General features: G+C 42.5%; 1 protein-coding gene across 2 annotated transcripts; it reads right to left on the reverse strand.

The window, feature by feature from the left end:
- Window positions 1-5,676: 5,676 nt before the first annotated feature.
- Window positions 5,677-19,187, reverse strand: efna1a (ephrin-A1a). 2 transcript variants are annotated; one of them, XM_026349621.1, is made up of 5 exons: window positions 18,847-19,187; window positions 8,303-8,598; window positions 7,714-7,779; window positions 7,523-7,618; window positions 5,677-7,408 (listed from the first exon to the last, which is right to left on the reverse strand). In XM_026349621.1, the coding sequence occupies exons 1-5, from the start codon at window positions 18,942-18,944 to the stop codon at window positions 7,284-7,286; spliced, it is 681 nt and encodes a 226-aa protein (XP_026205406.1). In that variant the 5' UTR covers window positions 18,945-19,187; the 3' UTR covers window positions 5,677-7,283. The 2 variants fall into 2 exon arrangements, with proteins under 2 accessions (XP_026205406.1, XP_026205405.1); XM_026349620.1 differs by having other exon boundaries at window positions 5,679-7,411.
- Window positions 19,188-27,386: the final 8,199 nt, after the last annotated feature.

Raw genomic sequence — 27,386 nt, forward strand, 5'->3', positions numbered from 1 at the left:
GATGTGTGTGTTTGTGGGTTTGGGGTTCAGATAGTGCCAAGAGGAATGTGAGTATGTGTATGACTGCTTGCATACATCATGCATTCTGTCTTCAAGCATAACCCACATAGCCTAAGGGCTTTATATCTGCTCAATGCTTCCTCTGTGCAGGAGACAGATCTCCTTTGTCCTGTTTTATAGTTAGTGATATGAACTATGCATTATACATTTTCTTTTCTTCTCTTATAGATGTTTTTTCCAATCAGAAAATGTAACTATGTAGTTGTGAAGTAATCCCACATTGGCAAGTGCTTTTCTTTTGTGTGAGCCTTAAAAAGCTGCCTACGCTCATTTTCACTGAGTCCCTGCTGTGCATAAACAAAGCATAGCCTGGCCAAAGGCATCATTATAGGGTTTCAAAAGCTCCCATAACTTCAGAACAAATGCAAAAGAGTTGGCAGTTCTCAGTGTGCATGCTCTGCCTGTTGTGCTATTTGGCATCAGCTCCATCATGCCTTGCAACGTCACCCCCCATGAATGTCTGCAAGCTGTTGCTAGAGCAGACTGGATGAAAGGCAACCTGTTATTTACCAGAAAACCTTCTATGTTGGCAATTACACCAAAAGCTTCCCTCTGTAGGCAGTTATGTTCTTACTCGCAGCCACATGTGGAACGGGCAAGTTGATCACTATTCTTTGTCATCATTCTCCCCAAATCCAACTTTGAAGATATCCATCTGTTAATTTTTTTTTCCTGAAGGCTTTCAAAAGTAGAAATGAGATTTGGCTGTGTACAGTACAGCACATATATGAACAGTGTAATCATTTTTATGCTGTTTTTTTTAATCCCCTTTTTTAAACATACACAACATTTGCTTCACTGAAGATTTAGCCCTTAGTATTTACATAAATTGTAAGTGCAGGTGTAAGTAAGTGTAATCTAAAGCATATAAAGCTGTCTCAATGCAAATGACCTCAAACACACTAGACAAATAAAACATTTCCAAGCATTATTATTGACAAATGTAACGACACTACAGCATCACCATTGGATGAAAGGCATTATTCACAACAACGAGTGGATTTGACAGAGCGCAGTAACTTGAATCACTGAGCAAAATCCATCATTATGATAGAGTAGTAATTCTTTATCTCTGCCTGCCTAAGGGAGGTGAGTGGTTTGCCCCTCTGGTCGGTAACCATGCAGCTGGCCTTGCATTTCAAAGGACCTTTTAAAGACTTTGAGGCTGTTAAGGGGGGAGTACAACAAGACTAGATTTGTTACCTGAGCACCTGCCAAATGCGGAGCCTTAATGAGTCAGAAATTGCAAACTATGAGTATTTTATGCTGAACTGTTCATGGACTCTTTCTCTGGCAGTTAGCTTTCATACAGCTGAGGGAATCAAATAAAAACATTCATTATATCCTTTACTGCATCAGGCAAGTTAAAGGTCCACGTACACTGGATTTAAAATGTTACAAAACCAAAGTTAGCTTTTAGTTGATTTTCACATTGAGGCTATGAAACCGTATTGTTAGGAATTACCTAAATTATACATTCACTTCTGTATCACAAAGTGGTAAGTTCTGTTCATTTGTTCATGCGTCAAAGTCTCCCAGTGAGGTAACATGTCTAAGTGGTAATTTCAGAAATGTCTTGCTTCAGTTTTTGTGCATGTATTCTTGTTTTGGGGCTTTGGGTATAAGAGCCACTATTTCATAATTGCTCAGCCTGACTTGGTAAATAGAGGATTTCGACAGGGAGGAAGACGACAACCGTGCACAGAATGTTCTTCACTTTCTGCTCCTAATTGGCAAGGTGAGAGGTGTTGGTGAAATTCAGATAGTAGCTGAAAAACAGAAGGAAACCTTATGGGGATTGATACATTGAGAGGGACAGGCCATGAGGTTGTGCCCGTAGCATGGCCCCACTGAGACCTCATGATACTATAAAAAAGTCATTTCTAGAGACGCTCAGAGACATTGCTGGGAGCAAATACATCTTGACAGGCTGAGAACCAAGACTGAAAAATGATAGGTTATCATTTTTCTGCACAGAAAAGATTTTTTTTCCCCACCCACACATTTCACAGCAAAACCTCAAACCCATCAAGAGACGAGTAGAAAGTGAGATGGAGTTAGTAATTGAGGGCCGGAGCTGAAGGAGATGGAGATCTGATACATTAGATAGATATACAGAAAAAGGTAAAGAACAATAATAACAGGATGAGACGGTGACATGAGGACAAATCAAAGCTGGAATTAGATAAAGAGAAATTAAAAGAGCAGAACAAAAGAAGTGGGGATGTGATACAGAACAAAAACAGGAGAGTGAGTAAGTGACATGGACGGGAAACCAAAGCATGAGCTGGAACAAGACAGATGACCCTGGCAGTGGAGACAGCCGAGAGTGAGTGACAAAACTTTTTCGGGAAGAGTAGACCACACCCCGACCGCTGCTCATGGCAGGGGACCAAATTGTGCCCTATTTGGTCCAGTGACTCCGACTTATTCTGTATAATCAAGGTGATTCCTTCCAATCTACCTTGTCTGACCCCGGCTGCCATTTAAAGCTTTTACAGGCACTAAGCAGAAGAGGTAATAAAGCAGCTTCCAAACATTTTGCTACATTAAAAAGACATTTAATCCATAATCCATTGCATCATCACCACATAAAAATTATGTGATCGAGGCCAAAAAGTCACTGATGGGTCAGGCTATTGTTCTTTAGCTGCTCGTAAACAGCAGCTTTGATTCTTACAGCACACTGGGCTCCCATTGTGGGACGGCATGGAGGCTTATAAATGCTTCAAATAGCTACAATAATATTAGGTAACCTTCCACTGGGCCTGTAAGTCAGTTACTGCTGGCTCTTCTGAGTAGTACCATACGCTAGCTGGCAGACAGAGACAGGTCGTCATGTGTCCCGCTGATAGTGAGGCCTGACTCAGTCAAGAGATGCAGAGATAGACCAGCTGGCCATGTCAAACCTACTCTGAATTGTGCATCTTTCTTGCTGCGTCTCATGGCCTCCTCCCAGTTTTTAATGTCGCACGCTGTTGGCTCAGATCTGCTAAATGCTAATTTTTTTTTTCCAACAAGCTTCACGGAAATCGTTTGATTTAATTTAGCCTGTTTGTGTCTCTCATGTGTTGCTTTTACCTTTGAGTCACGGAGTTTGGTTTTCTGAGAAATAAACACTCTGTGATCTTTGAAAAACCCAGGGGGCTCTTTAACAGTGACCACTATTCTGTCAACACTGCTTTAACCATCTGGATGAAAAAAAAACACAACATCTCTCTCCTGCACAAAAATATTTTTTATCCATCATCTATTTTTCCAAATAATGGCATGCATGTGCCAAAAATTGTGTAATGTAAAAACAAAGTTTTTGTAGTTTACATTTATATTTCATTGTATGTTTCACAACTTCATACAATATAACTGATTTATGTTATTCCTGTATCATACAAATCAAGCAGAGAGATACATGAGTACATGTGTCATTTTCAGCCACCACGTTAGAAAATATGGTTGCAACTTGGGAAATGGGCTAAAAATGTTTTGGTGCAGATGAAATATTACATCCAGATGGTTGCACGACTTACAAGTTTTTTGAGAATCCTGGAAAAACCAATCAAACAAACAAAAAAACATGTTATTGTATGTTATTAAACCATATTCTTACACAGAAACTGAGGGTGGTGCTCAAAGCATTGTCAATCTTCATTAATCATCTCAACAGCAGAGATTTGTATGATGAGTAGAGACACAAGTCTTAGGCAAACATCCCGTATCTTCTCTCAGGCCTGTAAAGAGCTGGGAACTTTCTGCGCTGGTTATCACCTCGCTGGCCCTAACATTTATTACAGTGTTAAAGGTTTCACGCTTGCTGTTCACATTTACTCAAGCTGGTTCACTGAACGAGCAAATAAATAAAAAGGATTGTCTCCTCTTGATGAGCTACCACTCACTGGAGCCTCTTCCAGAGGTCTAGCGGTTAAGGGGCCTGTCAGGACGGTTATAATTTATGGCCGTCTCTTTGAAAACACTGGGGAGTTGTGAGGCTGTGGCACCAGCTTTTGGTGCTACAGCTGTTGTTACTGTCACGGCCGTAAAGTTCCCCTGGGAAGGGAGAGACAAGAGAAGGAGAGATGAAAACAATGGGTTGTCATGCAGCTTGCATGCAAGTCTCATGGTTGGAGGAAAAACATGATGTGTATGTGTGTGCTGAGACTGCATGGAGTCTCGCTAGAAGGTCGAGGTAAAGACAGTGAAGGCATCATACATACATACATGTACGTTTCATTTATTACCCAATAGTAATAAACATACAGTATTCCTCTTCTTGTTTTTCCTTTATCTCCCCATTGTAGCTGTTTACCGTGTCTCTGGCCACCTTGGCCTTCATTGTATTCAACTTTTGTCACATTATTGTGTGTGAGCCATTATCTACTGTTGGCCCTGTCTGTGAAAATCTTTCCGGTGTAATCAAAAGGAGAAGTGGGCTTGGTTTCCTGAAAACCTTTAGCACAAAAATGACTATAGTTCAAAGGATAAAAGGTGATCTTTCACTTAGAATGATGGGAAGGAAATGACAATGGATTGTTTTTCAATGTACATAATTCAACTTTTACCCCAAATCATGAGTAAGCAATGAGCATTGTGTTAAATGCTACAGCAGGCATCACAACATTCAGTGTGACTCTACAGTACATGCAGTTACACTGGTCTAGTTGTTAAACTACATTTTCCAGTTTGTTGATAGTTCAACGTCATTCATCCATTCACATGGATTCAGAGTGAACTCTGCATCACTGCCAGCGTTTCTCCCTCCAGCCTTTTTTTTTTCAGCAGGTCAAATGCGTGTTCAACTGGGTTAAGGTCTGTTGATCGTCCTGATTTAATTTACCTTCCATGTTCCCCTCTGAAGAAGTCTTATATTGAGTTGGCAGAGTGTATTGGATCATTGTTTTGCTTCATGATGATTCTCTGAAAGACAACACTCTGGTTTTTGTGTTGATTTATCCTTTTTAACAACAAATACAGTCTTCACAGGTTTAATATCTTGAATCCTAATTTGTAAAATAAAACTTGAATATATTATTTGTCAGTTGCTTCGAAGTATTAATAACAAATGCTCAGAGAAGCTTTTTTAGAAGTTTCCTGGATGACTGAGTAATCTTGCTCTGCTTGCAGCAGGTGACTGATGGACTGGTGAAGAACGTTTTAATTTATGTTTGACCTATGATCTTAAAAATGTAATTTAATTTGACTTCACTCTTAACGCATAATGCAAACAGTAACTCTATAAGTTTGTAAGTTCTGATTACAACGGACATCTTGCCTTGAATATTTTTATTCTTATTGTAATATGATGAATTAGGGAAGCTACCACCAAGACACTATTCCCTTTGTATGTGTGCATATTTGGCTAATTAAACTGATTAAGATTCTGAGAACCTCCTGTGAACAAGTCCTTTGTAATAAACTCTCCAATAGTTGGCCCCCTGAGGGCCAGTGATCAGGATGATCATCACGTCTACCTCTGGCAGTAATGAATACCTACACTGGCATGTCTAGACCCATGTCGACCACACCATGCCTAACCATGGTCTGGCTTGGTTACAATAGTCACAAAAAGCTTTTCTGATTTTCCAAAAATATCCTTTATTTCACATGAAAATTTCACATTTAGCATATTTATCAAACAGATGTTTTATATAATCTTCTATATATATATATATATATATATATACACGCATATATATATATATATCTTTACACATATTATACACGTCTCTTACTTACACATGTACAAAAGTAGGTAACAAGAATTCAGATAAAAAAAGGACCAACTTCAATGGTAGTCATATAGGCCTAGTGTTGTGCTATGCTGATTAAACCAGCCTGTCAGGTGAGGATGTGCTTGGCAACTCACTTTGATGCTGTGTCTTGTCTGGTGTGAACTGGTGACTGTATCATTTTCAAATTATCTAAACCTGTGATAGTTATTCTGAAGGTCTAAATAGCGGACAACTTTACTGTGTGTGAAGTAAATGCATGTTTTCTAAAGCGGATTGGAAACATGAACAAAAGCACCATGATACACAGGGTCGGGTCCTGCAGTAATACAGATACAGATTTGATACCAGATCTTCAGGCAGTTTAGCCAAAACAGGCGCCAAGAACCAACAAACAGAGAAGTCCAGCCTCTCTCCGATGCACGTAACATCTCAGTATTTGCTTTTGGCAGAAAAACATGTTGTCTCATCACTCGTCTAATCAATCGCTCCCTTGTTCCCTTGCGAACATCTTCTTATTCTCACTTTAAAACACACATACACACACACATACTTTCCCTTTCACACAAGTACTAACTCTACCTGGAGAGAGAGAAAGCTACCCTCGTTGCCAACAGTAAACATTTCCTTTCGTGAGCATATGGTATGTACAGTAAAACTTCTCAGCTGCAAATGCTATAAATTATCTTCACAGAATGCACAAGTAACAGCACAATGTGGTGTGTGGTGGTCTGTGTGTGTGTGTGTGTGTGTGTGTGTGTGTGTGTGTGTGTAACACTGAAGTGGAGTGTATATTAGTGTGTTTGTACTGTGCAGTATTAGTGCTACAGTATATAAGCACATAGTCGAGATTTGCGAATGGTAGTCATGAGAACAGCCCCCGTTTGTCAATGCTACATTTAGAGAAAGTAATCACTTCGAACATCAATGCCACTCAATACCGATACGATAACAATACGACAAATAGTACACGATAGTCAAGGGTGGAATAGTGTACAAGTTGGAGAGATGACTGATCTTTGGCTCAAAAGATTATGAGATTACCTTTCATTAAATGTGAATTTGTTTCATCTAGATTTATATCTATGTATGTCAAACAGAGTTGGTGTCTTTGCTCTTAATTGTTCTTTGGCCACTTTAGGTTCCTCTTCAACATCTTCATATTTTCCACTCGGATTATCTTCCAAAAAAGGTCCATATTTTTTGGAGAGAGCTCCCAAACAATACAAATCAAGAAGAGCTTTCCAGGAAAAAAAATACTGTCACGTTTTGAAAAATAAGACAAAGCACACATACTTTGTCTGAAATGCTCAGAGTTACTCAGCACATGTTGTGCAAGCAAATCCATCGGTACTTTACAAACTTCAAAAGTCTCTCCCTGTGGCCAGCACTGGGCTTGGAAAACTGTCTTTTTTTGAGTCAGTGGTTTTATCCCCACGGACTGTCTTCATTGTAGTCCCTGAAAAAAATGTCTGCCAACAGCAGTCCTTTCATGTACACTCAGTGCAACAATAGCAGTAATGAAAATGGGACTAGCAACGAGAAGATTGAGAGGCATGACGCCGCCACTGCAGAGTTAGTCCGTGTGCTCTTCTGGACATCTGGCAGGTTTACTACTGGGTCATCTGCTTGAAGGTGGGAGATAAAGAGGACACGTTAGCACCACACCTTTACACCCCTAAATATACCTGGATTGCTTTAAAAGATCTTTTGAAAGAGTGCAGGGCTGCTCCACATACCTGCAGGCAGTCTGTTGGATGGGTTGTGAACCCCACCCCCAGCTCCAACTCCAGCTCCACCAGTGCCTCCTTTAGCCACTCTGGCCTCTTGTGAGCCTGAAAGAAAAGAAAATGCCATCAATTACTATACTAGGGTCTTAGAATAGCCTAACATGGCTATAAGGGGTAATTGTGTGGATGGTTAAACTCACCGTCAGCTGCTACAACATCCACCCTAAGCCTGAGGCACTCCTTTCCATGGTGGTGCAAAGGCTTGGCTGCAGGGAAATAAGAAGACACAACGGAGGCTGTTAACATCTTAACACTTATCCTCCTCTGGCCCACTAATCCACCTTCATGAATGCGCACATGCACACTTGGGAAATGAAGGGACAGAGCTTTAGGAAGCCATTTGTGACTAAGCAAAGTGTGTCTTGTCCTGCTGTTTATCTAATTACAGCCATGGTCAGGGTGACAACATTACTTGGCCTTTGCGGTCACATTCTAGCTGGGTAAGTATTGCGTAAACTTGGCAAACTGGGTCGACACCACTGTTTATGTCCCTATAAAGCTTCAAAGAGCTGTCCACCAAAATCCTGCGCATCACAGCTAGCACACAAACATACCAAAACCATAGAACTTCGCCCTAGTTACACTTCCTTATGAAGGGGGAGCCACTAGCCGTGTGAGCAGCGTGGCTCTAGGGATGGCAGTGATGGTCTAATGAAAAATGTCAATAATTGTTGGATGGGACACCATCACATTACATTACATCACACATGAAACTGTGGTCATACTTACAGATATAATAGTAGCTTTCTCCTTGGCGGAACTCCTTTCCCAGAGTAAACGGGGTAAAACGCTGGAACTTTTCGGAGAACTTCTCAGGGGCATGAGGCGCAAATGGATGACCACACTCCCAGCGCATTTGGTCATATGACTGGGGCTTGCAGGTTTCGTAGTCCTCACGCTCCACCATATAGAGCACGTAACGCTCAGCATCCAGTAATGGTACCTCACCCTCTGGGTAATGGGGGCAGACGATGTCCAGGTAGTCATTGAGCTTCACCTCCACAGTATAGTCATTCCATGAAAACCTACAGGGAGAAGGCAGAGGAGGGCGGTTACGCAAGTGGCAAGAGACTGATAACTGTGGTTATAGCATTGGAGCGGTAATAAATATAAGCCTCAAAACCTGTGATTATATATTGATCTGCGACACGGCAGTGTACAACAGGGAAATCAGAGGAAAGACTGAGAGGCCTGGGAATGAGAGATAGTGAGCAGGAGAAAGTGTATATGCACGAGGATATACAGTATTTGTGTGTCGCGGTGGAATGAAGAGAGACAACACAATAAGAGGAAGTGCGATGTGCAGAGAACATGCGCGTAAATATGGATGAATGTGAGGCCAGAGTAGGTGCTGCTGCTCGCTGCTGTTCTGGGTGTTAGCACTGAGTGCACATTGATCCCGTGTCCCTCAGGAGTTGAATGATGTTTACAGAGAAACATTAGCAGTCAGTTAGCCTGTCAAGACAGGAGATGAGTATTGATATCTGCATGGCTACACATACAGTTCGAAAGGCGCACTGCATTGTGACAAATTCAACGTAACAGAAGCAGAAACACACCTGGATTTATTCAAGAAACGCACGGAGGTTAAAAATAAAAGTAACATATGTTTTAACCCATTCATTGGGGTTAGAGAGAGAAACACATACAACATGGATCTGGTGACGGTCTGTAACTGTCTCCCACCACACTCCCTCTCATTACATATACAGAAAGCCAGACTGTCTGCCTGCCCTCCATTCCTCCCTGCATCCCTCCCTTCACTCCTCCACCCTCTGCACCCACTTTACAATGTTCTTTCAGTAAACTAATCTTGTATCTTGGCCTGGGTCAAACACTGTTGCAGAAAACATTTTAGCATTTTAATCTTGTTGAAATGTCTAAACAAACACTTCAGAGTAAAAGTTTTTGACTATTCGATTACAGATGAACATAGACCAGTGTAATTAGTCTTATCTTAACTGTCCATGATTCCTTCTCCCTCTTGGGTTTTCTTTCAGAGACATTATGAGTTTTTCTCCAGAGTATTGTCACTAAAGGTATTTCAGCTTCGTCCCCTTCCCCCTGGCTGAGTGACGGCTGCAGGGGCATCTCACAGCTAATGCTCTTTTCATAGCCCAAGTCATCTATCACCGGCCTGAAGCTGTAGCTGGCTGCTAGCAACACACACAAACTCAAACACACTTCCCCAGTAGTCCATCTATCAACAACCCAAAGCAGTAGTTACCTACTATTTGCACCCACCAAACCCACACACACACACACACCTCTGGTATTAAGCTCCCAAGAGACGCAGCGAGATGAGAGATCAGTTTACCGTCTCTTACTGTTCTGGATCACCAGGGGATCACTGAGAATGGATGAAATTTGACAGACTTAAATATTTTCACAACACACGAGGAGAATGTGTATCTAATATAGGGTTTTGTTGCTTTTGCAACTAATACATGCATGGTTCATCAGGCCCCCTATCCCAAAAAAAAAAAAAAAAAAAGAGGCAGGCAGCCAAGGTAAGTTAAGTTACTGGCTGCTATTTAATCAGATCTACAGATCTCGAGGCATTATGGGTTCTCAAAAGCCTACAGGTTTCTAAACTGAGACTTTAAGCAGGAAAAGGTCTCATTGCTGAAAGCTTTTTTTTTTTTCCTCAAGCAGATTTTTTCGGCACTTTCACCTAAACCACCCGAAATGTAACAAGTAGCATTTGGGGTGTTTGTGTTTTTGTGACAAGGTCCATATGTTTGACTAACGATCAAAGTGCACAGGCACAGCCCCCCCCCTTGATCGTTAGCTGGTGTTGTTGTTTGTTGCCAAGGGTCTCCCTGGTACCCCCTGGTAAAAAGACAGACGCTGTGGCTCCAGACTCCAGGCCCTGACTCCTGCTCCCCCTCTGCCTCCCAACCCCCATGCCTTTGCCCCTCTCCGCCTGACTGCATTCCCTCAATGCTGATGACCAGATTAGCCAGCAACACGGTTGTGTTAGGAAACAAGCACCTTTTTAGTCTACTGATGAAACTTCCATCTAACTATGCTCATAATAGTGAGCTCCAGCCAACTTTCAGGGGCAGAGCAATAATTATCATTTTGTCATGGTCCAGACAGCTTAGTGCTTATCTGCCGTTTGCCGGCCACGCTCTGTTTACCAGATTGGCACTAAAGTGTTTTTCCCCCTGCCACTTTCAATTCTAGTCGAATCGATAACACTATTGAACAAACACTGGCGTCTGCTTTTGCCTGACAGAGTTATCATTCCCTTGCAAATACAGAAAACACACACAAACAAACTCACTACACCCAATCCCTCCCTCACCACGAGCCCCGATTACAAACTGGTTATGGTATGGTCCCAATGTGTTCATCAAAAGGGGGTTGAAGCGGAGTGCAATTACAACACAAAAAAGGGTATTAAGTTATCCCAGAGGGGGGTAATTATGCCCTCCTGCTCCCAACTTTCCAGCCCCTTTAGGCTCAGAGTTTGGGGTGGGGAGATGGAGGGCATGAATAGCCGTGGGCAGGGTGGGGGTGGGGGTCAAAGGGCTTGGGTTGGGAAAGGCTTTTGAAGTTTCTCTCACTAAGTGTTTCTGTGTGAGTGCTACAATTGCTTTATCATTGCCACAGTTTCATACAGTGTCTCTATTCACAATGCGCCTGATGGAATACCTCACTTAGCAGAGAACAGTGCCTGAATATGCACCCGGGGAGGCCGGCTAGCCGCTTTTATTAATGGCAAATAGTTTTAATTATCCCGCTGCCTTTTGTTCCCCTCTAACGCCTCGGCATTGAAACGTTCCACATCATCAGCTTAATTAACTGATTGGAGCAACTCACTTCAAAGAGAGCTTTGGCCTCTGTATGAAAAGGTTTAGCTAACAAAGTCAAATCGTGCCACCTTCACTTTAGCAGACAAAATCCTTTTTCTTTCTGTCTCTCCCAGTGGGTGTTCCTTGTTATTTCCCTCTGCCAGAGTGTTTCACTCTCTGTGTCAATATGCAGTCTTGATTTATCCCTTTTGTTTATCCCAAGATGCTCTCTTTTAATGACAGTGACACTTGGAGACTCAGCAGAAGTAACAGCATGGAGGAGTTGTTGTATTCTCTACTTAAGGATGATTTGTGGAGCTAGGGCAGATGTGCTATGAGGATTTTGTCCCTGTGTGTCTGTCTCAGTCACAGATTTTTAAATGTCTGATTGTTTGTGTTGGGACTACGTGCGAGTCTGTAGAACCGTGAAGAATCTGGGAGTTTGTTTCAGTTATGATAAGTCTGTATAATGGATGCCAATAATGAATGAAGATATTAGCAGTGAGTGTGACCTGGCACCAGGAGAAAAACAGACTACAGTGTTCCTATTCGCGCTTCCTCCTCTCTCTTAAGAAGGAATTCCTGATTTATTAGAGCCTCTTCAGGAGCAGGAGTCTAATCTCTCTTCTTTAATCTCTCTGGCCAGTGTTTTGCTTTCTTCTCCACCTTTACCCCCCCCTTTCATCCATCCATCACCCTCTCATCTCTGCAATCTATGGCCCTGTGGAATGTCAGACCTCTGAAGCGAAGAGGCTGCGACGTGGATCAAAGGTCCTACAATTGCCAAGTCAGCACTGAAGAATTTTATAAATAGTCAGTAAGAAGTGGCCTTGTGCATATAAAATACTATAGACATGCTATGACGGGGATTGATTCAAACCTATTTTAAAGTCTGTAAAGGCTACCATAAATTAAATCACAAATTACCCATATCTGACCACTGCATCTAAAAACAGGAGCTCCAGTCTACTGCTTGTTTAAACAGTCACCTTAACCACATACACGTTGTTATTTTCCTACTGGGTTTCACACATGGTGTTAATGTGACACAAAAAGTGATTGGCCTACGTCACGGATGAGTGAACCGGAATGTGGGGACCACCTAATCGGCTTGTCTAAGCCTGGATTATTGCGTGGAGCAGAAGCCGAGCTCAGATCCATTCATCAGCACCAGACCCTGCTTAATACAGGAGCTTAGAGTGGACAGCGAGGCCTAGAGCAGGGCTGGAAATCTGGGGACAGAGTAAGGGGTGAGACAGGCAGGGTGGAGCGTTTTTTTCCCCCCTCTATTGTTCTCGCACAGAGAAGGGGTATTACTTCTTTACACTGGATTTATATAGTTCAAAGACACAACACTCACTATAAATGTGTGTGTAAGTGTGTCCATGGTGGCAGAGCAGAAAACCGAGAGGTGTTAACAGGATAATGAGAGACACTGGACACGGGGGAGCTATATATTTCGATATATACCTGTGAAAGCCACATGACTCCATGAGAGAGAGTGGAAGTCTCTCTGAGATGCATTGTGAGCTAGTTAGACAGGACTATTATTGCACTTTTTGTTTCATCTGTCTATTCATCCATCAGTGTCAGCCATCTCCGCCCACTCGCTGTCCGTCTTTCATCACTCAATAAGCAAACCAGATCCTCATGTCAACTCTGTCCCTCCTCCACGCCAGACTTGCTGAACCAATCACAACCTGCCCTGGTGGTATTCCAAATATGCAACTTTCTGACCCAGAGTAAAGCACAATGCGACGTGGGTATGCCGGAGTTATCCTAGAAACAAATATGGTCTGTCTCGTTGAGCTTCTCCCTTTTAACACATAGCCTTTTAACAAAACATACCAGCTTTCATTCTTTGCAGTGTGTGACTTCCATCCATCTCAATCAGCTTTCTCCTGTCTGCCATTGAACCTTTGTTTGTCTGGATCATTGGCCATTCTGTCGTTGTTCTTGGCTGAACTTGCCGAGCTCTTTTTGCTACTCAGCAAAACGACAAAGCTTTGAGTCCAGCACTGAAATAATAGGCCGATTCCACTGCACTAAGGATGCTTAGATGAATACATATGCTCTTTCCAACTGTCTCACGCTGCACCCTGAGCCATTTGTATCTTATAACAGCCAGAGCAGAAAGGTCACCACTGACATCACATTTCTCAGGAGGCAAATATCTGTACAAGAAAATTGATTAGGCCGAATTGATTTCCACGAGATAAAAAGTTACATGCTCTGTGTTGTATCTGCAAACACAACTTGTAGCTTAATGAATTCCACTGGGAATTAACTATACGCACACACGGATCACAGTTATAAAAATGATTTCTAAACGTAGTAGTTGTAGTAACAGCCCTTGCTTTCAGATAACTAGCAGTAATAATACAGCTGACCTCTAGGGGGTAGCAGTATTTGCAGGGGAGACATGTTTACACACTAAAATCCAGACTTTCAACAAACAGGACACAAAAAGGCATGAGAAAAACAAAAGTTACACAATGACCCCTATTTACACAACAAAACAAACACAATGGTTCATTTTCAGAGATAATATCTGGCTCTTGCAGGCTAATTCTTCTTTATTCAGGCACTGTTGCTGCACTGAATGTCACCAAGATTTGACAAACAAGTCTAGAGAACACACAGACACAAACAAAGACACACAGGGAGAAATAGAAAAGGAAGTGCACAGTCCACTCATAATCATACTATTATCATAAATCTGTGTACTAATGGAGCCTCTGTGTTTTGGTGTGAGTGATTGAACAGTTGGGAATCACAGAGAGGATGGGGCAGAGTGGGAAGGAGCAGGGGAAGTCTGCTGCGTAGATAAGGAAGAGGCATGAGGATGGACAGGGAGCTGAGAAACACTGGTGGGGTTGACGGGGGCGACACTGATCAGAGGAGAATCCCAAACAGAGACAGATAAATTTGACAGCAGGGCAGGTGGATTGTAAATCATCTTCACGGCTCAACAGTTGATCACATTCCTCATACAAAAACAATGCATTGCTATCAATCGCTGTTCATTTACTTAAAACAAATCCATTTGTCAAACGAGCCTGGGAAATTCAATAAAGCTCCAAGTCCAGACTTTTATGTTCTTGCGTGTGTTGGTGTGTGAGAACTATATTGTTTATTGTGCAGACAGGATACGCAGTTTTCCCGGGAAAAGACGTAGCCAGGAAGTGCAACACTTCACAGGGAAACACACAGCAGACAGCATGCAGACTTTGGCAACACCAACAGCTTGCCTGAGGGAAGTTAAAACCTTTGGCCTGGTTCACTATCTGGTGCAATCAATAAAACAAACCCTCTTGTCTCTGACACTGCAAAAAAAAAAGGGAGTATTGAACAGGAAGTAAAAAAAAAACTCGTTACTGGTTACTGTGATTATCGAGGTACAGACGATGGCAGACTGTAAAGACAGGAAATGTTAACACGCTTCAATGATCATTGAGCCTATAAGATACGATTACAATACGTTTGACAATCTCGCAGAGTATTTTCCCCAGATTGAATTTACCAGACAGATTACAAGGCCAGATTAAGGGTGGGGGCAGGGGAAAGGGACAGATGATGTGAGAGAAAGATAAAGATAGACTTAGGAATTTGCTGAAGAGTACGCCGATCAAAGAGGGGAAAGGTTGTGCAGTGGGTTTAGAGCGAAGGCTGGATTGGATGGAAGTGACGTGGGAAACCTGGATATTATTCAAGGAAAGTAGCTTGAGTTCAGATTACTTGGAAATCACAGAAATCCCTTATCTATTGCGCCCACCTAATTACACTCGCTGATGTGACTAGTAAGTCTTATCTTTCACCTCCTAAACATGTATGTGTGCAACAGACACTTTCACCAACTCCTGTTAATATACTTCATTTAATCCCTCTCCTTTCATAGAGCGAGTTCTGCAAGACTGGCTCTTCCACTGCTTCAGCAAGACACTCAAGTGGGGGAAAGCATACATGGACGGGCGAGTGAAAAGACCAGAAGGGGGGAAAACGTTCCTGGGAAGACTGGAGTGGCTTTTCATAGGGAAGTAGAAGAAGGAAGTTGTAAGAGAGAGAGTACAGAGGGAAAAAGCATGAAGGAAAGGGCAAAGTGCCTTGTGACGGATTGCCATGGGTGCCAAGAACGCTAAAAAAATTCCACACCTCTTAGTATACTTCCCTCCTTCCCACATTTTCCAAGAGCCAGAGTTGGAGGTGAGGAAATAATAGACTGAAAAGGGACAGCTTGTAAAGTTGAGATAAAAGCTGGTGAAGGAGCGAAGGGGACCAAATAGACCAGAGGGGGGAGAATGAGAGTTTCCCAGAGGCGAAGCCATGGCTGTATGAAGAGGGGCTGGTCTGAGTGGCAGCCAGTATTCAGGGACCACCGACGTGACAGAATGACTGACAGATTGATAGAGGCCGTGCCACTTCATCACATAGTGAACTCTGACCCCCCAATCAGTCACACCAGTTACTATTCTCTTTCTGTGGCTCACCGTGAAGACCATTCCCCAATTTGTATGGGAAGCATCACAAATCACCCATATTGAATGGATAAATACCAAGAAAATCCTTCATGTGGGTGAAACATAGCTTAAATAACTCCCCCATTTAAGCGAACACAACACAAATGAATTAAACCACTGAGCCAGCAGTGGTAAGCTAAAACAATCTGGAAGCGTATTTTGCGGTTCTATCAAAATCAAAGAGCTCATTAAAAAGGCATTGCAAATCAAATCAGAGACTTCAGAGTTAAAACGGAATCTGTTACAAAAACAGAAAAGGTGATGATGATGTGAAAATAAACAGCGGCACCAGCAGATGTGTGTGTGTGTGTGTGTCTGAGTGGGCCATGAAACAGTTAACAGATTCACAGAACAGGAGACCACAATACCAAAAGGAAACCTGGCCAAGAAGAGGGGGAGGGAGGTGCTGGAGAGAGGGAGAGACAGGTACAAAGCAGAGAAGGTGGAGGAGGTGGGAGCTAGAGTTGGTCTACTCATGCGTGGTCAGCAGGAAAAGGGGGGAGAGGGATGGAGAGAGAGAAAGAGACGGATAGAAGCAGCAAAAGAGCAAATTATTGTCTCACACTGGAGTTGTCCGGAGGGCTCCTGGGATGATGCGAACATCAATCACAACTGTGTGCCGCATGTGTGCATGTGTGTATGGATGACTGAGTTAATGTGTACGAGAGTGTGTGAGTCACTTGAATCTGGTGATGTTGCACATGTGAGTGAGCTCCTGCACAGACACTCCCTTCACAAAAGACACGTACGCATGCTGGCATGCCGGGACCTCAAGCGGACTGGGCGCATTGGTGTGCCTCTTTCTGGGAATCAACCCGCGCTGGTGATTAAGCGGTTGCTTATCGGACACAACTGCTACAAAAATACTTGCAAGGAAAAAAGGTCAGAAGTGCTGAAACACACCGTCAGGAATAGATTTCACCAGTGTTGAAACAAAGTACTTGTTAAAGTTGAGGCAGATACGACCTTGGATGTGAGAAGGCCCTAAGGCGTGCTCATACACGTACTCAAATTAGTGGTGAGCAGGGCAACAGTGCATGTATATGAATGAGTGTGAGAGTTGCTAAATCCCTCAACAAACACACTGAAGAGGAGGAAATGAGCATGTACCGCATGGACCACAGTGATCAGTCTGAGATCAATTTGATTAACAACAGCCTCCTGACCTGGGGGAATAAGACATCTCACGAGGGAAAAGATGGACGTCAACACACTGTTTCGAGTAAAAGGGGGCAAAAGGGGGGCGAGCAGATTGCTAGGAATGATGAAAAGTTCCAAATGAAACCATCTCAGAAGCTCTGTGCATTTTCTGCGAATACGGGATTAAAAGTAACCAAAGGGAGAGATTTAGCACAGTCAACAGCAAGTGCAAAAGGATGGATTACCAGTATATATACAGGAATGATCGCTGTCATTCCACAGCAGGGACACAATGAAATGCCTCACAATCTGGGACTTTGATTTTCAGTGAAAGGCTTTATCGCTGTAATTATGGTCTTTCTGAGAACAGTAAATGCTGTTGTTTAAACCGCAGGGGTAGTGTTTGAATGTAAGCTCGCAGGAGATTATTTGAATATCTGCGTGTATCAAGACATGTGTTGACACATCAGAGAGAGTGTGAGCCCAGCACTGATTGATTTAGATGGCATCAGCTCGTGGGACTGGGTGTCCCGATTCGAGATTGAGTGATCATCTGTCAGGAGTCTCTGTTTGTGCTTGCCTGCCTGTGCGTGTGTTTCAGTGGGTGTGTTTATGTGTGGGTGCCTGTAGAAGTTCTTGTGCTCTGTGGTGTGTAAACTTAACCCGCTTCGTACCCCGAGACATTTCACCCCAGCCATCATCAACCATAATTCTAATTGACCCCCACTTATGCTGAATTCCCCCTAGCCCCGACAATTTGAGCTCAAATTTCTCCTCCCTGAGCAATCCATCTCTATCCCACAGTGTGACCTACTGGGCAGGCCTCAAGTTACCTCCTCTGTCTCTGTCATACACCATTATTGCTCGTCTTACCACCTGAAATATGAACACCCCCTATGTCTCCCGACAGCCACGTAAACCCCATGTGATATGTCTTGATTTAGGAGATACAGCAACCTCCCACTCCACACAGAGGTTAGGACTCTCTGCCACATGGGGAGGATATTGCAACAGATATTTCAACACCTTATGCGATGCGTCAGACCTACACAACCATAAAAAAAATAAAAGCTTTGCAAAAGAAAAATGCATGTCCTTGAATACAGAATTTCATCTCAACAGTTTTGATGCAGTCTCTTACTGTATAAACCTACTCAGTAAGATGTGAAAACACAGATGTGTGCCATTAAGGAGTCCAAATAAAGAGCTGCAGTAGTTATGATGATCATAGATGATGTGTCTTCATATGAAAACTAAATGTCCCTGTGACTCTCTGTAGTTAAAAACTCTGCGGGTGAATGTAAAGTTTTCATATGCAGATAAATGCAGGGACATAAATGAGCTTTTTTTTTCTCCTCCAAAGTAAAAGCTGTTTAACTAGCTCCGTGTCAGTTGACAAAGACAAATAGGTGACACAACCTGATGTAATTAATCCCGCAGCACAGCCACACTGATTTTGACAGATTAAATCTGAAGTGTTACAGGTAAACAGCACGATAATAACAGGTTCGACTACAGAAAGAGAAGGAGGGGGGAGGGAAAAGACTCTCAACAGTCTTGCATTATCATGACAACAGCAGCCAGTTGCTGCCATTACAAATTCATCACAACAAGCTCACTGAATATGCATGAGTGCCAACTATTCACATGCAGTTGAAAATGGATCATAATGGTCTAATCTGCAGCGAGAATGAGGTAAAAGTGGATTAAAATTTATAGCAGCACAAAGAAAAACTCGGTTTTGCATTGAAAAGGCGATGCAGGTTTCATAAGCACCTGATTTAAATGGGAACATATGAATTAAAAAGATATTTACTTTGGGTTCGTGCTGTTCCAGTAGACGCTGTGCCGCTCCGCTGACGCAAACCAGGCGCAGACGCTCACAACGAAGCCCACAGTCCAAACCAAATCCATGGTGGAGAGGAGTGAAGGCGTGCAGTGGTGTTAACACAACTCAGGTAGATTGTGCCACAAAAACACAAAACAAACACAACAACAACAAAAAAAAAAAAAAACAACAAAAAAGTTGAGCTTGTCCGCGCACCCGGGGACTGCGCGCTCACAGAAACACTTAACAGCTGTGATGGCTGAAAAGAAAAAACAGCAATACGATGCACAGAGGAATAAAAAAACCTCACACAGATCTCACTCACTCGACAAATCCGTAGTGAATGAAAGCCCGAGCTGCGTGGACGCTGCTTTTGTTGAAACGCCCACAGCCGCGAGTCCCGCCTCCTCTCGCGGATCAGACCAATCAGAAGCCGGTGCGAGAGACGCAGGTTTGTCTCTGTTCATGTGTTGGTGCACACGCTGAGTGTGTTTTTATGTTTAGTAACCTCAACATACTTTATTAAAGTAAAGTTCATACGCTTCATGTAGGATCACTACCTCTGCTGAGGGAAGCAGATCACAGCTGGTGGACAACACACATGTTTTCATGTATTAATTAGCAGGTAGTTTATGTTTATGTGTTTATCATTTATTGTTACTAACCTGCATGTAAAATAAATATTTCCATTGCACCTTGCAACATATAGAGTAATGGACTATATGGATTTGCAACCTTTTATTGTATTTGTTGGACATGACATTGTACAGTTGTTCCAGTAATCTTTCCTAATGTCAAATGTGTTCAACCTGTAAAGTTTTTCAACACAGTCCTTATCTATAATTGAAGTGCACCACCCTTGCTTGAGTACTGCTTGTGCAACATCTGCTGTGTTTGCATAGTGATTTCTTGCACTGATGCTGGCATTTTTTATCTCAAAGGACACACATTATAGTGGCCACTATCACTATATGTGCTGAGTTTTCAAGCCTTTGGATAATAATATGTATATTATCCAATGTACAATGTACAACCAAAGAAAACCTAGATAGACAAATACAAAGTTTGCACCATTAACTTGAAGTATACATATAACCTCCATGCTAGCAGATACACTGCAAATCCTGATTCTGATTTTCTGTTCTATTTACATGGATAATCTGGACCACAAGCTGCGTCTTCAGCCTAGCGGGCCATATTGCTAGAGGGGGTTTTCAAGCCTGCTTCTGCTTGACATGGCACTTTATCTGCTGTGCCTGCTTGTGTAGCAGCTTCCAAAGGTAAGACAGCAAACAGCAAAACAGCAAGAAAAGTAAGCACGTTAAAATGGGAAACCACTCCACATAATGAATTCAAACAGCTAATTGCACTGAGTTTGAAGAGCTGACTCCCTTTCACAACACGGGTTGTGAAAGGGAGTCAGGGATTTCAGGGATGTGATCAGATAAACTCTGCTGGGATTTGGTCCATGTGTAAAAAAGCAATGAAGGAATGCAGAGAGTGCAGGATACACTCCTGATGTAACCAGAATGTAACACTTAATCTGTAAGGTTACCCATTTTCACAAAAAGGAAGAGCGAAATAAATTGAGCATTCTTACAGTATATGCAGCCCTGAGATTTCCTTTTTTTTCCTTAAACAGGCCTCGTCTTGACTGGGTTACCCTGAGAAAATATGTGAAATTTTAGAAGGTTAAGGCTTCCACAGTAGTTCTGACAGTTTCACAGGATAATCAAACTGTCATTTCAATTGTCAATCAATTCATTAAATCAATATCAAGTTAATCTGACAGCCCACTCCTGTAGTGCTCCTAGCACATGAAAGCAACTACTAATAACCATTTGCATCTCCTGTTAACCCAGATCTGACTCTGTGCTCTGTTGTCCTCATCACTGAATAATCACTTCTATGAAACTCCCACACCAGTTATGTCAAGCAGCTTGCATAAAGTCTTCATTTTTAGTTTTTATTTTTACTATCTGAAGCAAAAGCTCAAGAATGTACATCAGTGACAATATATTATATATTCAGTGGCTCTCAGTATTCACAGTTTATGTAATCTGCATTTAAAACTGCTGTCCAAACTGACAAACCATTTCGGATCTAACAGTGCAAATGCAGAAAGGCACATATACTAGGTAATTGTTTGCTATTCAGTGTCAAGCAGGTCACCCCAAATAATGTGTTTTGTATTCATGGAGAGCGCTCATCCCGGTGGATCAATTTTTTAGAGTCCAATTGTTTTTTCTGGCTCGGTGGGAAGATAAGAGGGTAAGAGGGACTGCCAACAGAATTGTCATTTGCATCGCAATCGAAAATTGTTGTGGAAAAGCCTTCACCACACTGCTGACAATAATGTCTAAACTCTATCAAGAGCCAAATGAGTAGACCTTTAATTTCATACCTACCTGAAATGCGGGATGAGTAAATAGAAAGATGAAGTGGAATAAAACTGCAGCTCATCCCTGATATGTGTTATTTTTTTACAGCAGACAGACAGACTGGCATGCAAACACGCATGGATCTCTGCAGGCTTGCACGGCTACATAGGCACGAACACAGATGCACATACACACATAAACACAACTGTTTTCACCTCAAATCCTGACAGAATTTGCACTGAGCCTGTTCTGCGGTATGAAAATAAGATATAAGAAAATGATAGGGAAAACCGTTTCATGTAGGCATGGGAACTCGACTGTCCATAATTTTTTTAAAACCATTTTAACCGAGGTAATTAGATGATGTCATAGAGTTGCACTTTCTGTGATCCTGAAAAGAGGAGTCAAAACAGAGGAGTTTTCCATTTAAATGAGAAAACTATCTACGTCTGCACAATAACAAACACGCTGTATGTTTGAGGAAAGGTGTTAAGACCTGCTGCATGATTTAAGCTTTACTGAACATGTTCTCTGACCATGTCTAACGTACCCTTCCTGTCCACCTCAACTCAAGCAGGTTTTAACACAGATGCCGTGTGTTGCCTTTTCGTCTTGTGTTAAAACTTGTTGCTGCTTTATCCCCCATTGTTCTCCAACATAGCCATTAAAGAAAAAAGTGTTTTGCGTCTTTGCTGTGAATACAAATGAGAGGTTTAATGACAGCCTGATGTTCCCATCCCGAAACAACACCCCACCATCTATTTACATAAGTGATCTGTATTGAACTGTGGAACAGCCCAGTGGTGCTTGGTCCAAAGTGAGTCCCTCTACATTGGCCTCCTGGGTTTGTGTCAGCTTTTGTTAGTCAATATATCTTCTGTGCAGGAGTTTTTCCTGAACCTATGAGCTCTTTCTTTACAAACAATGGAGGTGAAGTGTTTCCTGCTATTAGCAATGCACATGTCTACCTTCTCTCCTTGCAGTAGTTTGCCAGTGAGGAACAAGTTTGTTCGTGGTCTTGTTTTTGTTTGCACTGGCACCAGTTTTTGATTTTCCTTCATCTTTCCTGAGGCACGATAAAGCAAGTTAATGATTAGGTGGAGCAATTTTAAAGCCAAAACAAAGGTAATCAGTGAGAAACCCCAGCATAACAGCAGAGAGATGAAGTGTTAAGTGCCAGTTCTTAATTAGGTGTTGTTAATTATCAGAGGTAAACAAAGAAGTGGTTGATTATATGAAGCCATATCCAGTGATCAGTGTGTGTATGTCTGAGTAAAGGTACGACTATTAAGGTGACATCTCAGTGAGAGGCCTTGCTGATAATGAAGCAGTCGCTACGCTTAGACAGCCGTGAAAGCATGCACACTCAGATGCACCCCCACACGCAGACACACAAATATGTACGCCCGCATATCTACCATACAAGCCAAACTGAGAGACAAAGAGCAGCTGAGAAGGAGGCGGTTGAGGAGGAGGCGGATTGAGGAGAAATGCAAACACAATGTTAGATAACAAGAGTGTAAGACCAAGAATGAAAGCAAAAGTGAGGAGGCGTGTGAGATGAGAGTGAAGAGCTTAAAAAAGATGTATTTAAGAGGGACAATATGCAAAATAAAAAGACAGAGGAAAAAAGAGGAAAGCAGGGATATTCTGTACCATAAGGCAACAATAAACATGTTTTTACAGATAAATGGAGCGGGGAAACCTTTGGGCCAGTAATTAGCAAACATGTTAACTTTGCTGACCTGTAATTATGGCTCCCTCCCTTGGGCAAATTGAGATTTAAGAGGTGCAATGCATCATTTCCCTTAGACTGTCAAAATCTAGTATGTAGTGTGTCAGATACTGCAGGTGACTCACAAATAAACAAATAAACAATGGAGTGGCCTCTCATGGGAATTGCAGAGTCATTTATGAAAGGCTGAGTACCAACAATTGACAGATTGTCATCGTATTCATCCTTTTCAGTAATGTAAATGTGAGGCAGACACGTACAGGAAGTTTAATAATGAAGGGGAAATGTGGAGGAAGAAAGTTTGAAATAAAGGTGAAAAGAAACTTAATGTGTAAACATAAATATAACTGAGGTGAAAGTGAGTGCAGAGGAGAAGCGGAAGGAAGGACGGCTGCCAAATGAATAAGAGGAGGCTGGCGCGAGAGTGAGAAAGATAGAAATAGACAGGAAACAAACAAGAAGGACAGAGGGAGTGAGGAGAGGCACAAGATGTAATAAGATGTTCAGATGAAGCATAACATGCAAAAACAAAGATAGGAAAGCAGGATATGAAAGCGAAGCTGGGACGATGGGAGAAAATATTAAAGAGGAAGTCAGTATGATTTAGAAAAGCAGAAATATATTGTTACTGTATTTACTGAAGGAAATGTGGAGCACAAGACAGACAGCCCAATAGAAATATCCAAGACATCCAAAAAGATGTTTTTAGGAGTGAAAAAGCCAGAAATACTGAATGAACACTGGAATAGGGAGAGAAATTTAAGGAAGTAAAAGATTTTAGAACACTGGGATTTAAGGTATGGGCGATGCATACAAGATATTCAACACTAAAGCCAAAACAAAAATCTGGGAAGCAAAAAATTTGGAGCTAAGTGGTGTGAGAAAGCAAGGGGGGGCTGCATTGAAGTGGGCAGGTGGAAGAGAGTGAGAAAAACAGAAACTGAATAGTGGAATGCAAAAGTACGTTTTAGAGAGATACAGACAGATGCAGCGAGAAAAAGAGGCAGATTGACACTCAAATGTAAATAGGGAGAAGAGGATGAAAAAGCTGAACACTGGTGGATTCCTCAAAAGCCCCTTCAATATGTATGAGGGCAGTTGCATAGACTCCGGCAGCCACAGACAAGCGACAGAACAGAAAGGAGAGGAGAGCAGCAACGCAGGTTGTGGTGAAAAGAAAGAGCTCTTTTCCTGTCAGCAGCCTTTACAGTGTGTCCTCGGAGTCTGAGTCCTGAGAAAGGGGACCACCCAGAGGCTCTGTTTACCATCCCCTGCTTTTCCTTGACACAACAGCACAACAGTCTGGGATACAGTCTGCATAGGGGGAGCTCAGAGTGAATAACCTGCCTACTGAATTACAAGGGTACACCAAAAACACAATTACATTATTACAACACATATTAGGCCGCAGTGAAAGGGAAACCAAAATCATATCGCTTGGTAAACAACCCAGCATCACATTACACTTGTACAATGAGATTTAAACAGAAAGCTCCCACTATTTCACAGGGCCCAGCTGAGCACCTTTCTCCAGAGTGAATAGGAAGCAGGAAAGCTGAATAATAATGACAAGGTTTGCAGAGCCATGTTTTTTTTTTAGGAAGAAGCAGTAGGCTGGATACACCTGATCCCAGGGAATAGTCAACATAACCAGATTTGATCGAGAACAGCATGTGCTCGCGCTGTCAATCCCAAGGATGCCGAAGCCATCCGTGTTTGCTCATTACTACCTGAAATATTGAAATGAAAGTGACATGCTCTACTTTTTCCCCTGAAGAGAAGCCATGTGTCCAAAGTGGTCAGACCAGAGTCTTGAGGCAGAAAGGAGACACTGGAAGTTGGCATGCCCAGAATAGTGCCATCCTGAGAGTCGTGCTGACAGCAACAGCAAGTGACACCATCGCTAACAAGGGATTATACTTTACATGAATTTTCTATCGTCAAATACGGTGGCCCTGCTGCTGACTCCTGCTGACAGATAGTAAGTAGTATTGGTACAACTTTCCAACTCTGAAGTTGCGACTTGTTTTGCTGATAGTGTGAAAGTGAGAAAAAAAAACCCCGTGCACTGATAGAGTGTTATATAATTGAAGATGGTTTGAGGCTTTGCAGCTGAAACATTGCAATAGATGGTGTGAAAAAATATGCAGCACAGAGGTCTGGATGTGTACACACTGAGAGACAGTGTGGTAAATAGGTGGCTCTGGGCTTTTCAGCTGAAACAAGATAGTGTGAAAAAAAAGGTGCTGCTCCAAAGTCTGGTGGAGAACAGAGATAGCGGAAAATCCAACTGACACAAATGGTGTGACTGCGTGCATTCTGAATACGCGTTTACATAAGTCTGTTTGTGAATGAGCAAAGAGTACACATGTGTGGTCTGTGGCTGCATAAGGAGGAATTGTCTCTGTGTGTGCTGTGTTCAAAATCTGCTTAATAGCAATTACTCCACCCTCCATTCAAACAGGCACATGCTACCACTCTGCCTTATTACTGGAGGCAATAAGAGAAAGACTTTTACAGCCTCTGACCTCGCTTCCTTTTTTCCATATGAACAGCTGTCCCTCTGCCACGGCACACTCCGCTAGACAAACCACTCTCTTTCTTAAGAAAATACGGAATAAGGACGGAGGAAATGAATTTTATTGCTCCATTTTCACTCCCTCTGCTTACTTACAAAGGCACCACCACTCGCCCTCAGCACACTTCTGCTCTCCCATTACTTAAAGAGATGAAGGGAAAATGAATTTTACTGCCTTCAGTCCTATCTGTCAACTCAAACACCCCCTGTCTTCCATCTGTACTCTCCCTCTTTATCATTACTTAACACAAAGATTGGAAATGAATTTTACTGCCCTTTCTTCTCTCCTCAGGACCATCCTATAGTTACTCATCCCCAATGCTCTTATTGTCTCCCTCTTTTGCAGCCTTAAGGAGGGAGAAAATCAATTTTACAGCACTCTCTCCCCCATATAGTGGCACACTTCAGATTTTTCTTGTTTCTTCTCTTTCTATTTGTTAAAAAAAAGAGGAGCCAAAATCAATTTCTGGCCTGTGCTTCCGTTTTACAGCCCTGGGCCTTCTCCAAAAAGAGCGGCACACTTCATGCCTCTGCTTCTGCAGTGTTGCCCTCTTTGAAAGCCTCTCAGCGCATTAGCATACAGGTGGTGTCTTTTGTCTCCTTCTGAGGCACACTTCTGCTCTGTATATTGCCCATGTGTCCACTTTGAAAACCCGCTAGTTGTGGTGGAGTGAAAAGGCTGAGGGTATTAAAAGGTCACTTAAAAACTAGCCCTTCTGTTGCCACACCTCCTCCAACACCTCTCATAGATAAGGTGAAGTCATTAGTCGGAGGCTGAGCTGCCCTTTTGCTGCAGCCCTGCTTCTCTGAGTCCATTCAGCAGTCTGGAGAGTGCACAGGGTAAGTGAGCTTATCTGGCGTTTTGATCTTAATACAATGTTAAATGTTTGAGCTTAAAATTTGAGCACTCATATTTGGCTTTGCAAAGAAAGATTATAATGATTATGGGTATCATTTGCATGTGATACATTTATGCTGCATATTTTTTTACAGGCAGGTCACGGAGAGCACTCGCTTCAAAACTGATCTTTTGATTCCTCTCCTCCCCCAAGATGTGCACTGTTACCACAAGCTCTTTTACATGACTACACACATATCTGCTGCCCAGATGCTACCCCTCCCCATCCTCCTTGCCTCCGTCACCCCTCCCTCCCCAGCTGCTTCGCTCCACTTGTGGCTGCTGCTCCAGCACCCTATTCATTAACAGCTTCTTAATGCTCCCAGATGGGATGACTGTAATTTATGGTGGCCTCACTGTGTTTACGTATGTGTGTATGTGCTCATGTGTATGAGTAGGTGTGTTTATCCATAAAATCTATGCATATCAAGCAGATTTGTTTGTATGTATAAGTGATTAGAATCAATGAAAAAAGGTGTTATCTTAATTATACTGCACCTATGATTATTTGGATTCATTTGCCACACAACATTTGCATTCGTTCAAGAGTAAACTGTGAGTATATGCAAATACGTTTGAGCTGATTTCTCCTTTTGTCCTTTGTTTGACTCGGGCAGGAGCACGTATCACTGGAGGGCAGAGTGAGGACAGCGATTTAGGCACATATTTCAGGTTTTCACTTTGCTCGCTCAACAAGGGGTTTGCCTCCAAAACTGACCTCAGCTGGAGCGGTACGGTTTTTCCATTCCATTTTCCCTCTGCTGTCTACGAATTTGCACTTGATGCCACTGAATTAAGATGCCATGAGCTCGTGTGGGAAGTCCCCATGCCCACACAAACATGTGTGTGCAGTATGTGCACATGCATACGTGTGCTCATGCACAGTTCCTTGAATGCTCATGTGTGCATGTATCTGACAGATGCCCAAACCTCAGC

Source organism: Anabas testudineus, chromosome 11 (assembly GCF_900324465.2).
Source record: "Anabas testudineus chromosome 11, fAnaTes1.2, whole genome shotgun sequence".
In the NCBI taxonomy this organism is placed as follows: Eukaryota; Metazoa; Chordata; class Actinopteri; order Anabantiformes; family Anabantidae; genus Anabas; species Anabas testudineus.

What these genes read in the sequence shown, in the direction of transcription:
- efna1a (XM_026349620.1), bottom strand. Translation starts at nt 18,944, where the DNA reads ATGGATTTGGTTTGGACTGTGGGCTTCGTTGTGAGCGTCTGCGCCTGG. An exon ending in AGAAAGCTACTATTATATCT is followed by an intron (nt 7,780 to 8,302) that starts GTAAGTATGACC and finishes ATTTCCCTGCAG; the next exon opens with CCAAGCCTTTGCACCACCAT. An exon ending in ATCCAACAGACTGCCTGCAG is followed by an intron (nt 7,412 to 7,522) that starts GTATGTGGAGCA and finishes CCCACCTTCAAG; the next exon opens with CAGATGACCCAGTAGTAAAC.